This window comes from Phaseolus vulgaris, chromosome 11 (assembly GCF_051622355.1).
Source record: "Phaseolus vulgaris cultivar YP4 chromosome 11, ASM5162235v1, whole genome shotgun sequence".
NCBI lineage: Eukaryota > Viridiplantae > Streptophyta > Magnoliopsida > Fabales > Fabaceae > Phaseolus > Phaseolus vulgaris.
Genome location: NC_143508.1, coordinates 169,360 through 184,169, shown reverse-complemented (window position 1 = coordinate 184,169; position 14,810 = coordinate 169,360). Strand labels below are relative to the sequence as shown.

The 14,810-nt window shown below is 34.3% G+C and overlaps 1 protein-coding gene and 1 long non-coding RNA gene across 2 annotated transcripts; both read right to left on the bottom strand.

The window, feature by feature from the left end:
• Window positions 1-879: 879 nt before the first annotated feature.
• On the bottom strand, window positions 880-7,920 carry LOC150022935 (uncharacterized). Its single transcript, XR_016517778.1, has 3 exons — window positions 7,807-7,920; window positions 1,165-1,240; window positions 880-1,017 (listed from the first exon to the last, which is right to left on the bottom strand). It is a non-coding gene; the product is annotated as an uncharacterized LOC150022935 (long non-coding RNA).
• Window positions 7,921-10,972: 3,052 nt separating this feature from the next.
• LOC137821465 (E3 ubiquitin-protein ligase ORTHRUS 2) lies at window positions 10,973-14,810 on the bottom strand. Its single transcript, XM_068626076.2, has 9 exons — window positions 14,287-14,810; window positions 13,417-13,955; window positions 13,212-13,337; window positions 12,664-12,763; window positions 12,518-12,579; window positions 12,329-12,431; window positions 12,033-12,183; window positions 11,723-11,937; window positions 10,973-11,611 (listed from the first exon to the last, which is right to left on the bottom strand). The coding sequence occupies exons 1-9, from the start codon at window positions 14,734-14,736 to the stop codon at window positions 11,243-11,245; spliced, it is 2,115 nt and encodes a 704-aa protein (XP_068482177.2). The 5' UTR covers window positions 14,737-14,810; the 3' UTR covers window positions 10,973-11,242.

Genomic DNA, 14,810 nt, shown 5'->3' with positions numbered 1-14,810 from the left:
TTGATATTTTATGATACTTTCATGTTCCTATAAACCAAAAATATGAATCTATAAATTTAAAAACTTCCAATTTGCTACAAAAAAAAATACAAAATCTATAAAAAAGCTAAAAAACAATTATCTAATTGTATATTTTTTAGTTTATGAATCTACTTAAAAATTATAAAAATAGTTAAGAATTTGCTATAGATCAAACCCTAAGTAACAAAGTATTCAATTTTTTTAGTTTAGATTTTCATAATAAACGCTCTCGTAAATATTTGATAATATTTTCAGTCTTTCTAATTGTTTGTTGCATTATTTTTTCGTGGCCATAATATTAAGAGTAAAGAGGCATTTCATAGCTCACTATTTTAAACGAAATAAAAATGAAATAAAACAAAGATTATAGAAATTAAAGTAGAGTGTGCAAATAATTTAGAATTGGACTGTATATTATTAGTGGAGTGTCATTTTTTATATGCAATGAAAACATGAGTTTATAATTTAGTTTAGAGAAAATAATAATGATGAAAACTATAATTTATTATTTGGTTTTCAAGGATGGATGAAGACTCTAATAATCGAATTGAATCTAATAAATAAAAAGGGGGAAAACTATAATGTGTTATTTTAGACAGACAAATTCTGAAGAATTCGATATTTTAAGTTTTTTTATAAATGAAAACATGAGCAAAAGTCTTAAAAGGAATAAAATCCAGCACATGAACTTGACAAGAAAGATTTGCTAGCAACATTAAATTATTATAAAAGGAATGTATTTGAATTTGTTGTAACTGTTAGTAATTATTAATTAATAGTTATCATGAGGCATACTAATGAATATGGTGCTTAGATAGAAAGAGTGAAAAGTTGTATTTACATATCATACCAAGTTCTCATACTTGAATTGTTTCTTCAACCAAAAGCTCTTCACTTATTTCTACATCACCATTCCATCTGGGAACATAGTTTTATAGAAAGTATAAACAGCACCAGCCACCGTTGCTCCGGTGTGGGACTATCAAAATGCATCATCTTGCATCACAATGACAAACATCAGAACTATGAAATCCAAGAAAGTGGATACTGTGGCCTCCATAAATAGAAAATAATGAGAGAAAGAAGTTGTAATGAATGCAGCCTCTTTCATGGTAAATCTCTTGCAATAAATTAAAAAATTACCTTTCAAGGATTATTCCATGTTGTACACAATCAATATATTACCCGATGATGTACGTGACTAAGCTTTTTTGCCACCCTCCATGCAAATATGAAAAATACCAATAATGAAGAGATATTAGCTGTCAAGAGGAAGAACTTCATGCAAATATGGAAAATACCAATAAATAAGACATATATTACTTCTCAACACGAAGAATTGGATACAACAATATACATCAACATAGATATCATATCAATTATAGATATACCTAAACTGTAATGTATAAATTGGTACAAACATAATGTATTAAATCACTTTTGAGAGATTCGTTGTATAAGTTAATTTTGAGAGTTGAATTAAGTTTAAAATTTATTATCTAAATATAATATCAAAGTCTATTCTAATAAGATTTGTTAAGTTTATCATATTATTCATTATTGATTAAACTACTTACAAATATGTAGTCTCACGCTTGAGATATTATAAGAGAGATATTCTAAGAGTGTAATTTCTTCATGTAAATGAAATAAGTAAAACTTGTCTACTAAAGGACTTTGAAGAATGTATTGCAAACACAAATACTAATTTGACATAGAAATTTCAAAATTGGAAAGAAGTAACTTGGAAAATAATAATATCACATTACTAGTTGAAGAGCTCAAGATATTATTTTGCACACCAAGAATGAAATGAATATCTTTGATAGGAAATCTTTGGTAAAGAACATGCAAGTTAATCCTTGGAAGGAAAGGAAAGATGCATACGTCATTAATGGAGTTTCTCACGACCTATATGACAATCAAGTTTAGATTATGAGCAATTTATAACCCATTCAAATTATCACATATTAAAATGTGGGACTTGGATAAAAGGAATATGGAGATCTTGCAAGAGAAAGTGGAGCCATTGGAGCTTAAACATTGTAGCTACAAGAACCTGATACTCAGCTTCAACGAAAGAACAAGTCACCATGGTTTACTTTTCAAAATGTCAACCGACTCAGGCTTCACCAATAAAATAATAGTAACCATAAATTAAACGACGAGTGTCAAAGTAGTCACCCTTATATGAGAAAATAGTTAACCATCTTTTGAATCAAAGAAGCCATTAACTTGAGTGTGAGACATCGAAGAAAAGAAACGATGAAGCTCAAGGACCTTCTTCAAATATCTAAGTGTTGAAGATCCTACATCGACTAAAGATGTGATCAAATTATAATATATGAGTGGATGTAAATCTCATCTTTCATTTTAAAAGTTGGTTTTGTGAAGTTGAGTTAAGTTTGTCGTCCACTTTCTAAGATAGCATAAGAGCTTACCATAGTAGGGTTTGATAGGTATATCATGTCACCTGCTATCAAATTACCCGCAAATATTTAGTCTCACACTCGAGATGTTCAAGCCTTGGCATTTGACTTACTTTTAATTTTGTAAACTCTATTATTACATCTATGAGGTAAGTTAATAAGAATACATGTGCCATTGATTTCAAGAGTTGTGACTTTAGCTTCCATAGCCTTTTTCTAGCATTCTACCTTGTCAACCTTAAAAAAAGGTGGGTTATTTGGCATTTTAAGACAAAAATAGGAGATAATCGAGTAAAAGAAACATATGACTGAATAGGATAAAGAGTACTTTGATGATGATTAACGTGTTTTGAGGCAATATGGAAACTCTAATCCTTTAGGTAGATTGATCTTTGTTTTTGCCACATGGATCTCCTTAAAGATGGAAATAATTAGGTGAGTAATTTCCAGTGTAGGTTGGTGGGAAGTGTACTCATCAATTTGTTGGAAAGGTTGGTGGGAAGTGCACTCATCAATTTGTTGGAAATGAGAGGGAGTTTCAATAATAATAGGTGGTGAAGAAAGGTTATGTGTAGGAGTTGGGGATGTTGAAGTTCAAATGGATCGTGGAGATGTAAATTTGATAGACTTTGTGACCTTTGATAAGTATGAAAAGACATGTTCATTAAAATTAACATTTAAGGGGACTTCAATTATTTTGTAATCAAATTGTAGACTAAATTACCTTATGTACATGACTTGTATCTAACAATAACATATTTATGGTAAATTACCCTAAAGAAGTAAGGTTCTAGCAATGTTGATGATAATTTGATGTCTCCTCTCTACTCACCTATTTTGTTGGTGTGTTTCGACATGAGGTTTAATGTAAAATACCTTGTTATCGATAGAAGGAATGTATTAAGAAGTGAACTTTAAGCTTTACTAAACCTTATAAAACCGGCTTATAGGGTGAGAAATGTCCTTATCTAGTTGATATGGGATCTCCAACACCCCCCTAACGTTGAGACCCTCCAACCCATGCATGAGACTATGTATTTATGGGTGGTCCGATAGCGACCCGATAGTGGGTAATCTAATAAATCCAACAAACTCTCGCTAGGATAGACTCTAAATAACTCTAATATCATATTAAAAAGTAGACTTTAAGCCTAAAATTTGACCTTATAAAGCTGACTTATAAGGTGAGGTTTGCACCCAATTATATATTATGAAATGTCCTTATCTCTATTCGATGTGGGATCTCCAACACACCCCTTTATGTCGAGACCCTCTAACTCGTGCATGAGACTATATATTTATGGGTGACCAGATAGAGGCCCGATAGCGGGTGGTATGATAAACCCAATCTTTAAGAAGTGAACTTTAAGTTTAACTCAATCTTATAAAATCAACTTAAAAGATAAAGAATGTCCTTATCTCTAGTCGATGTGGGATCTCTCTAATACCACATTAAGAAGTGGACTTTAAGTCTAACTCAACCTTATAAAACTGGCTTATAAGGTGAGGTTGATAATCCTAGCAAACTCTCACTAGGATAGACTCTAAATAACTCTAATACCACATTAAGAAGTGGACTTTAAGTCTAACTTAACCTTATAAAACTGGCTTATAAGGTGAGGTTTGCACCCAATTATATACTATGAGATGTCCTTATCTCTAGTCGATGTGGGATCTCCAACACACCTCCTCACGCCGAGATCCTCTAACTCTTGCATGAGACTGTATATTTATGGGTGGATTGATAACAGCTCAATAACGGGTGTCCTGAAAAACGCAACAAACTCTCGCTAAGATAGACTCTAAATGACTCTAATACCATATTAAGAAGTGGACATTAAACCTAACTCAACCTTATAAAATCAGCTTATAAGGTGAGGTTTGTTCCTTTATCATTTCTAATAACTTTAATTTTCTTGTTAAACTTCCTTTCAGTTATGCTATTAATTTTTTTTTAGATTTTGGTTCCAACAAAAGCATCCAATTATATCTATTATAATACTCTACTATGGAAAGAAAATGTTTTTGATAATTCACAATTTTCATCCTATAAGTCCCTAGTCCAAGTGCATTAAGTTAAAATGTTGTTTAGCATTAAACATTAAAAATGTTGACATCGGAAGGTGATTTTCTTTGTTTATCATAATGACAAATGTCAAATGTGATTGAAATTACAATTGTGCATAAAAGAACACAATCCAAACAATAGAATAATTTTAGAAGTAGAAATGTGTCCAAGACTAAAATGCTACAAAGCATTAAGAGAATTTCATGGTCAACGAAGAGTTGATTTGACTTAAATTAGGTGTTGCTTTGGGAGGAGATCCTCAGAGGAAATACAAGAATCCATCACATTAACAAAACCAATAATAGTAAGCTTGGACACAAGAATCAAAGAAAAATCGGCAAATATAGGACATGAGTTAGTGTGAGGTTTAGAGTGTGAAAAACATTTCCATCATGAGTAAATAGAAAACATTTCCATTTGATAACTTGACTGGGACAAAAAGAAGAATTAAAGGTTATAAAAAAATAAATAGGAATTTATCTGAACAAATGTGATTTGTTGTACCTAAATCTAAGATCTAGATACTGAATTTAAATGAATTAATACTCTAAATGAATCATTTAAAACTACCTAGGCCCTAAATCAATTGATTTCATAACTTAGTTTTGTCCTAAGGAAATAGCCAGGTTAAGACTGAAAAAGAAACATGAGAGCCTCATACTGCTTCAGAGAAATCTAAGTGTTTTGAACTATAGTTGAATCCTTGTTGACATCATCACAAGTAAAGTTTGGCGAGTCACAAATTAAGTTGTTCATGTTTTTATAATTATCCCTTTCAAATTTATTGGATAATCATGCTTGTTATAATACATGTCTTTCATGTGTCCAATTCTCCCATAAAATCTAAAAAAAAAAATATGTTGTTGTACTAAAAAAAAAAGAACCTTATTGGCATCAATAAAGGGCTCATCATTAAAATTTGAGTTCTAATGATAACAACATCAAATTTATCACGTAATAATGCATTCTTCTTTACAAAAGTGCTTTCCTTGGCGCTAACCAAGATTATCAAATTCGAGAGCTAACGTAAATTCATGAGAGTTTCATAAATTCAACTAGTAAACTCGTAAGAATTTACTACATGTGAAAAAAAATTTACCAACACCAATACCACAAAGAGTCTCAACTATCAGATGACCATCATGCAATCGAAACTCAGCGACCACTGCACAACCACTAACACGATCGTCGCATGATCAAAATTGAGATGAATGTGAGCACGAACTCGATGAAAGCAACCATAGACAGAGGTGAGGCGAGCGACCACGGACAAAGGCAAGGCGAGCGACTAGGAACACAGGCGAGGCGACCACAAACGGGATGAAAAACCACAACACAACAACCTCAATCACCACGCGAACCTGGTGGTGGGTTTTATAAAAATATATTTCTTGTTCAATCAATTTCCACTCTTTTTAGTTGGCAAGCAAACCGATTCAAATATAGTATAATTGAAGGTTGTCGTATCTTATATAAGGAAGTGATTTGTATTTTGAAGAAGTTTTTCATGTAGCAATAGTACTACTACTAGTAATAATAGCAACACTATTAAATATTTAGATCAAGAGGTGAAGTAGAGAGGTAACAATGTAACACAGATATTTGAATTGGAATAACTAGGTGAATCTCCCTTTTTATTATTATTTATAAATGAAATGTTTTATTCAAAATCTTTGTTCTTATTTTGGCCAAACCAAGTTGATTCCTAGTGCAAGGTTATCCAGAGATGTAAATCACTATTATGATCATACATCTACATTAAGATGAAACCGTTCATCATAGTCTCGGTTCTACGCTATGCGTCCATTGAATCCTATGGTTGGATGAATAGGGTTCAGAAACATGAAATTATCTTTTGATCTCATTCATTTCCTATGGGCAATCAACGATAGTTTTTCACCGTTGAGCATTAAACACACTACCCAACCCTAGGAAATTAAATACAAAATAGAAATATGCATCTATAAACAATAATAACTCCAGAAATATCATATGTCATCCAATCCCAACATAATAAATTTAACAACTCATGATAAGATCAGAGTACAAAGCATGATGAGAAGCTAAATTACAACAATCAAGGATCCTTATAATGTTGTGGCCAACTTGGCTTCTAAGCTCCCTCCTCTTTCACTTCTTCTGAGGCTTTGGCCTTCTTAACCTGATAGGATTGAAGTTCAGACTCTTTGAGCTTGAATCAACATAACCTCACTATCTAAACCTTTGAGTACCTCTTAATGTTTGGGAACTCTTTACTTCTCACTATTTCTCAGTACCTCTAGATAATTTCTCAATAGCTCTCAATATCTTCTTGATACCCTTATGATGCTTTGGACATTACCCCAACCCTAATTTGAACTTGCCAACTTGGTTCCAAACTTGCAAGTTCAATGAGTTTACAACGAGTCTACCGAGTTTGCTCGAAAAATGAGTTTGCTTTCGAGTTAAATCGTCTAGGGTGAGTGGGAATGTAAACTCAAATGAGTTAATGAGTTAACTCATGAGTTTGATAACCATAATGCTAACTACACGTGTACACTTTATATAACACACAATCTAGATAAGGCTTGAAATTATTATTTCATCCCATATCATAGTCATTTTTGTAAAGTAATGATTAACAGAATTTGCACCTTGGTTTAGGAATACTAATTCCTCCTATAACTCAAACACTCTGACTTAATTTGCCTGTGAAAAACAATCTTTTAACATTTTTCATCTTACAACAATTTCACTATAGATTATGCCTTGGGAAATAGTAGGTTCAACTGAATTGAGAATCCAAGATAACACTATTTTGTTATAGCACTCTCAAGTATCCAACAATATCCAAGGTTGGATCAGACATGTGAGGCATTGACAAAGATCCATTGACAAACTTGAACTTGTTTTTTGTCATTAAGTAACACTTCACTCCTCTTGACCAACTATAGTAATGTTTAACTATGAGCAATGGGAGACATGAGGGTCATAGAAGGATCTTCACTTGGATGAATGTAATAAACACTAAGTGGGTTTAACGTTGGATCTTGTGGTGGAAAACTCACTGGTAAAGGAGGATGTTCAATACCCTTATTACCTGAACATGTTGTTGCTAATGCTATGGTAAGTGAATTCTATAAAGCTCTAGAAATTTAATAACTCTCATACCATAATATGAACAAAATTATAAGAAATAGAGACAATTTCCAAATAAAAGTACTTTACCAATATAGACAAGCAAAACAATGAAATATTATTTTGAGAATTTAAGGAAAAGATAAACATCAATAGCAAAATGAGAATTACCAAGGTTCAATAGAAAAACAAATAAATTTTCAAAATGCTTGTTTAAATTCGTATAGTGTGGTGGTGGGCTTCTATGACAGGTTGATGTAGATTTAAAGGGTGCAATTGAGTCACTCAAAACCAATGTTGAAGAGATTGAAAAATCATTGGAATCAGATGAGGATGCAGCAGCAGATGAATTACATGATAATACTGGTTATGAGAACCAAAATTCTGCAGAAGAGTTGAACAATCTACCGGAAGGATCTGATGTTGGTGAGTTCAAAGACACCAATAATGAGGAGCCAGATCCAGAAATAACGTGCAGTGAAAAGAGAAAGAAAGGTGATGATGAAACACAATCGTCTGATGATAATATGGATAAAAAAGATAAAAAAAACAAAATGACTGAGCAAGCAGTGAATAATAAAAATGTTTCTTCATCATCAAGTTCTCTCAATCTTCCATGAAATTATGGTAGATTGAGGAGTTCTAACAACTGACTCTTTTACTTGTTTAATTATGACATGGTAGTATCTTTATTATACTTTATTATGCTGACGGTTCAATACTAGTATTGGAACTGTGCTACAATGAGAAGTTATGTTATTTTCTATTGGTTCGCTTTTTTGTTTTACCTTTTATTGTATTCATGGTTTTATGAGAAATGGAATTGTCCATGACCTTAAACCCTAAAACTCTAAACCGACCTTAAACCCTAATCGTTCAATCTGTGTGTAACTATTGTACTTTCAATATTCCCATGTGACTTCTTTTAATTTTGCAAACCCATATATTACCAATGGGAATTATTCCAAGAGGTAAGTCAATAAGAGTTTGTGTGCTTTTATTTCAAGGCCTTTTTTCAACATTCCACCTAGTTATCCTAAAAAAAGAGTTTTTTGGATTCAAAAATAGAAGTGATGTAAATAGAAAGAGCAAAAGAAAATTGAGTAAAAAAAAATTAGTGAATATGATAAGAAGTACTTGATGATGATTCATTTGTAGTATGCAATCCTTCATATACGTTAGTCTTTTTTTTGTACTTGATGGATCTCCTTGAAGGTGTAGGTGTGTAGGTGAAAGGAGGGAGTAAGGTGGGCAATGTCTAGTGTAGGTTCTAAATTGTGGGAAGTTTGTTCATGGCTTGGTTGGAAAGAAGGGGAAGTTTCAATGAGAATATGTGAAGAAAGGTTTTGAATAGGAGTTCGGGTAGTTGAAGTTGTGATGCATTGTGAAAGTGTAAAATCAACAAACTTTGTTACCTTTAAAAGGTAAGGATAGACTATTTCTTTAAAATTGACATTTGTAGATACTTGCAATTATTTTGTAATTAAATTGTAGACTAAATAACCTCTTGGACCTAATTTGTATCCAACAGAATCACATTTATGGGCTTGAGGATCAAATTTACCTCTATTAGAAAAAATAGTAAAACAATAACATAAGCACCAAAAAAAAACCCTTATGCATGAAATATCAGGAACTTCACCATAAAGAACTTAATATGTTGTTTTTGACACTAAAATATGAGCATGCACTCTCTTCAACAAGTCAACAACATGATCAACAACCAATCCCCAAAATATTTTTGGTAAATCACCCTGGAAAACTAAGGTTTTAGAGATATTGAGAATAATTTGATGTCTCCTCTCCACTTTCCTATTTTTTTAGGAGTTTCAACATATGAGGTTTAATACCTTATTCTTGATAAAATGAATAGAACAAGAACTCAATTCCTTTATTAGTTCCGATAACTTTAATTTTCTTCTTGAATTGTCTTTCAATCATGTTTTAAAAAAATTCCAAGTAAGTTTTCTGTTTCAAATTTGGGTTTTAGCAAAAACATCCAAGTATATATACTACACTCATCTACTATGGTAAAAAAATATATTTGATGATTGATGCTGTGAATCTAATAAGGTCCCTAGATATCCAAAAGGATTGTTTAGAATTAGAAGTGTCATAAAGGTAATTTTCTTTTGTTTACCATAATGGCAAATGCCACATATGTGATTAAAATTACAACTATGCATACAAGAATATACTCCAAACAACATAGTCAGTCTAGAAGTAGAAAGTATCTAAACCTAAAATGCCATAAAGCATTAAGAGGATAAGAGGATTTCATGGTTGAGGAAGAGTTAATTTTACTAAGTCACCCACCACATCAACAAAACCTAGAGTTTTCACATCTTGTATGAGACAGGTGTTAGATAAGAAAAGAAGTGAACAAGTTAAAGAGGCAGTAAGCTTGGACATGGAAATTGTATTCAAAGAAAAGTTTGGCAAATAAGGACTTGATTAGTGTGAGGTTTGGAGTGAGACAAGCCCTTTGATCATGAGTAGCTTAAACACCATATGATTTTGGTAACTTGACTAAGTTAAAATGATCAGTTAAAGGTTTTAAAGAAACAAAGTCAAAGGTTGGATTGAACGCATGAGGCATGACAAAGATCCATTGATGAACTTGAACATGTTTTTTAAGGTTAAGGAACGGTCCATTCCTCTCGACCAGCTAATGATAATTCTTAACGGTGAGCAATGGAGGTACGTGGGTCATAGAATGATTTTCACCTAGATGGAAGTAATAAACACTAAATGAGTTTAACGTTGGATCTTGTGGTGGAAAACCTACTAGTGGAGAACTTTCATTGCCATTACTGCCTAAACTTGATGTTCCTCATCCCAAGTCACAACTTCCTTTCTCGAAAAAATCATTCCAACTTGGGTTTAGGGTTAGTACGTAACAGTGAATCTTATTATTATAAATTAATGATCCTAAAATGAAAAAAGTAGTGAAATTTTCAATTCTTACAGCTTATGTATACTACAAACGGGTTCATTCTTTATTGGCCTACGTGAGAAGGGTAAAAAGTACCCATTAATTGCCCGGCACCAAAGAACAAGCTCATAGGAACTTGATCTATCTTACAGCAACTTCATTAGTTCAATACCTAAACAACCTATTTTGGGTTGAGAAATCTCACCAAATTGCTCATTCTTAAAGATTATCAGGCTAATTTCCACCTGATATAGGTAACTGCACAAATCTCGGAGGTTGAATCACAAACAAACTAGCAGGTAATTTCCGCAACAAATATTTGTCTAAAACTCATACGTCATCCACAGGTACAGAACAGTTACCAATCATGCTCATAATAAATTTTAAAGCTAGAGAGATAGCTGGCATAAAAACTCCACATACCATTATCCTAAAAAGGGTCTTTTAAGGTCTTGGACAGTTCCATTTTATGGTTTCCCATAAAAACATGAACATACAGAAAGGTAAAAACAAAGACAGAAAACTAAAAGAAAGATTATAACTTCTCCTTGCAGCACACTTCTAATACTAGAATTGAACCGTCAGCATAATAAAGTATAATAAAAAAATTACCATGTCATAATCAAACAATTAAAAGAGTCAGATGTTAAAACTCCTCAATCTACCATAATTTCATGGAAGATTGAGAGAACTTGATGATGAAGAAACATTTTTATCATCCACTGCTTGCTCAGTCATTTTGTTTTTTTTATCTTTTTTATCCATATTATCATCAGACGATTGTGTTTCATCATCACCTTTCTTTCTCTTTTCATTGCACGTTATTTCTGGATCTTGCCCCTCATTATTGGTGTCTTTGAACTCACCAACATCAGATCCTTCCGGTGGATTGTTCAACTCTTCTGCAGAATTTTGGTTCTCAGAACCAGTATCATCATGTAATTCATCTGCAGCTGCATCCTCATCTGATTCCAAAGATTTTTCAATCTCTTCAACATTGGCTTTGAGTGACTCAATCGCACCCTTTAAATCTATATCAACCTGTAGAAGCCCACCACCACACAAGACGAATTTATAAACCATATGTTAAGCTGTATTCTTAGAACAGAGACTTAAGAAAAGCTTAATTATATCACAGATATGACACGTTACCTGAATGTTCTGAAGATAATCAGAAATGTCAATAGGGCAAGAAGGACAGTGCATCACATTTTTTTGGGACCGAAGCGTTCTCCCGCCCCCACCTCTCTCCTTCACAAAAGACTGACCAGCAAATTTACCTTCCAAACAGGACTTGCAGAAGTTATGAGCACACGGTGTTGTCACTGGTGAAACCATAACCTCCTTGCATATCATGCACGAGAACCCTGCATGTACAAGAAAAATGGTAAGATAAGAAAGTATTAATGGAAGTCATAGGAAGGTCCAATGTCAATCATTGTGAAACATTTTATTAAAGTACCCATGTGCAATTTTTCCTGGATTTTCTTAAGTTCGAACTTCCTTTTTTCACTATTTGACCATGCTCTTACTCCCTCTACGGGTTCCGCACTTTGCACCTTTCGTTTGCTGGGAGGCGGTGATTTCATCCACTTCCAATGAGAATCTTCTTCCTAAATAAGCCATTCACTCGCTAAAATTAAATATATTTAAAAACTCTAATTTATATTTTAGAAATATATCTTGTACAGATTGTTGAAAAGAAATGAAAATACAACTATTTGAAAACGTAAAATGAACTGGTCAATCATCACTCACATCAAAATCCCAAGATGGAGATTCAGTTCTTTCAAATGTGACGGTGGCCTTTTTCAGTTCACGGACGACCGGCAAGGGTCTGGGCCTATCTCCACGCTCATCACTGTGTTTCCAGTTGAGAAACTTAGTAATAGAAATGGCAAGAGGCGTTTTAGCGTCAAATGTGCTACAGAATAGAAGAATGCATACCTTGTCCAGGGGGCGGGTTCATTGTCACACCTAACGAATAGATACCGGCAAACTTTGAAACCCTGGTTAGGGAAATGACATCAGATACGCTGCATGTATTCAAGCAATAGGCAAACAAAATATATCATAAAATTGCGCATATCCACCTGCACTCCTGCTATCTGCCAACACTTTTCAATTCTATAAATTCCATCATAGCGCACTCCAGTCTCCGGGGCATATGAAGATCGCTTTTCTTTGTGAGATCTGCTTATTATAGGTAAGGTGTAAAGATGGTACAGTGCGAATTATAAAAGTTCCAAATATATTGATTTAATGAAAGCTCTCGTGTTTAATTAAGCAACCCAGTCATGTCTATGATAGTAACAGTAATAATATAACACAAATCCAACACAAATTGACATGAATAAAACTCAATTCTGGTTCAGGTGGACCAGTTAGTTCATAAATAATCATGGACTTAACTTTGCAAATGTAGAAATAAATCTTGTGCGATCCGATATTACATGTTCAATTAGTAAGAAGTCACAGATAGAATTAATTTTCAAATTGAACCAGAACCAAAATTCAGTAATTAGTTTGATGGACACACAATCCAAAAAAAGGAGCAAAGGATTTCCGTGTGAACTATCGGTGAGGGTATATATATAAGTAAGAATGTGAAAGAATAGCATCAAGTAGAGTAGATGGTGACCTGACAACTCGAACAGGATAACCTTTGAGACAGCTAAGTTGAAGTGCAAGGTTGTACTTCTCAAACTGCTGGTCAAAAGAGTGACTCTTGTTGGTGCGTTTGTTGCCGCTAAGATCCTTACCGCCGCTGCAATGCAATATCAAGTGTGAATAAAACATGAACAGGGATTGAACTAGAATTGTAGAGAAATTGTTGTTGGTTATACCTTCCAGTGTAGAGAAACCACTCTCCATGATCTTCGTCATCCACGTAACCACCAGAAAGAACAACAGATTGTGCACCTCGATCTGATTGACCAGCAATGCCACCCACAGGGACGAAGTGAGCACCCCATTGCCTGCATTCCAGCCTGTCTCTCCAACTCTCACCCACCAGCAGACCCTGATTCCTCAGAGGGTCATGCTCTGCAGTGATTGGACCAAAATGATCCGTAGGCACCGTCACAAATATTTTTCCGCTGGCCGCATTGGCACGGCCAGCCCTCTGGGCACGCTCCGTAGTAAACGGTTCATCGGGTCTGTCTTGGTTGTGCCGGTAATGGTTGAGAGTCCTATCTCCTCCAGCACTAGCATTAGGGTTAGAATTGGTCCTGGCCATGCGAATTGCAAACACCAATGCAGAATTGATACGGGGCTGGCTTGCAAACTTCGCCGGAATAGCCTGGCGGCACTGGGCACAGTTCATCTTCCCTTGCCGAACCCATCTCTCAAAACACTTCAGACAGAAACTGTGACCACAAGGAGTCTGGTTCCGGTTCCGGTTCCGTCAAATTAAACAGTCAGTTATATTAAATTTAAATTAATTATATAAATGTGATATTAATTAATTAATTAATTAATATAATACATAACCCAACACAGTTCTTTTATGATTTATTTATTGCACAACAAATATGATTGGTAGTGTATAAATAAACATATTATTATTAATTGATTATTAATTAATTAATAGAGAGAGTGGTAACAGCTTAACCGGAGAAAAACGATTGGCCTCGCAAGTTAAAATAAAATAAAAATGTAATAAAATAAATAAAATAAAAATAAAAGAGAGAAGGAAGAAGAAGAGGCACACGAACCGTGACGGGCCTCTCCGGTAAGTTGAGGCAGATGGAGCATTGGATGGTTCTGGAGAGCATTTCCCAAACAGATGGTGCTGGTTTACTCTGATTTTCTTCTGTTTCTTCTTCCTCGTCTTCGTCGTCTTGTGCCGGAGCTTTTCCAGCAATGAGTTGTTGGCGTTTTCTGGCTTTCTGAGTTTGCGTAAGAGAATCGTCGTTCTCGATGGTTAACATTCCGGCGACGAGGTCATTGCGTTGGGGAGCGGGAAGAGGTGGATGAGGATCGAGATTGGAGCAATCGGGACAGGACCAGTGAGTGGTGGCTGCGAGAGTGGAGGGAGGAGTGGAGAGGCATGGGAGGTGCCATGGAGTGTTGCAGGTGATGCATAGCAGCCTCTCTTCCTCTCCCGGCACGGCCTTGCACTGCATGCAGACGCCCTCACTGTCACAGGGAAGCTCCATACTCATTTCTCTTCTCTTCTCTGTTGTTTTGTGTTGTTTTTGTTTTGGCTTGGTTTGGAGAGAGAGAGAAAAAAACAAGG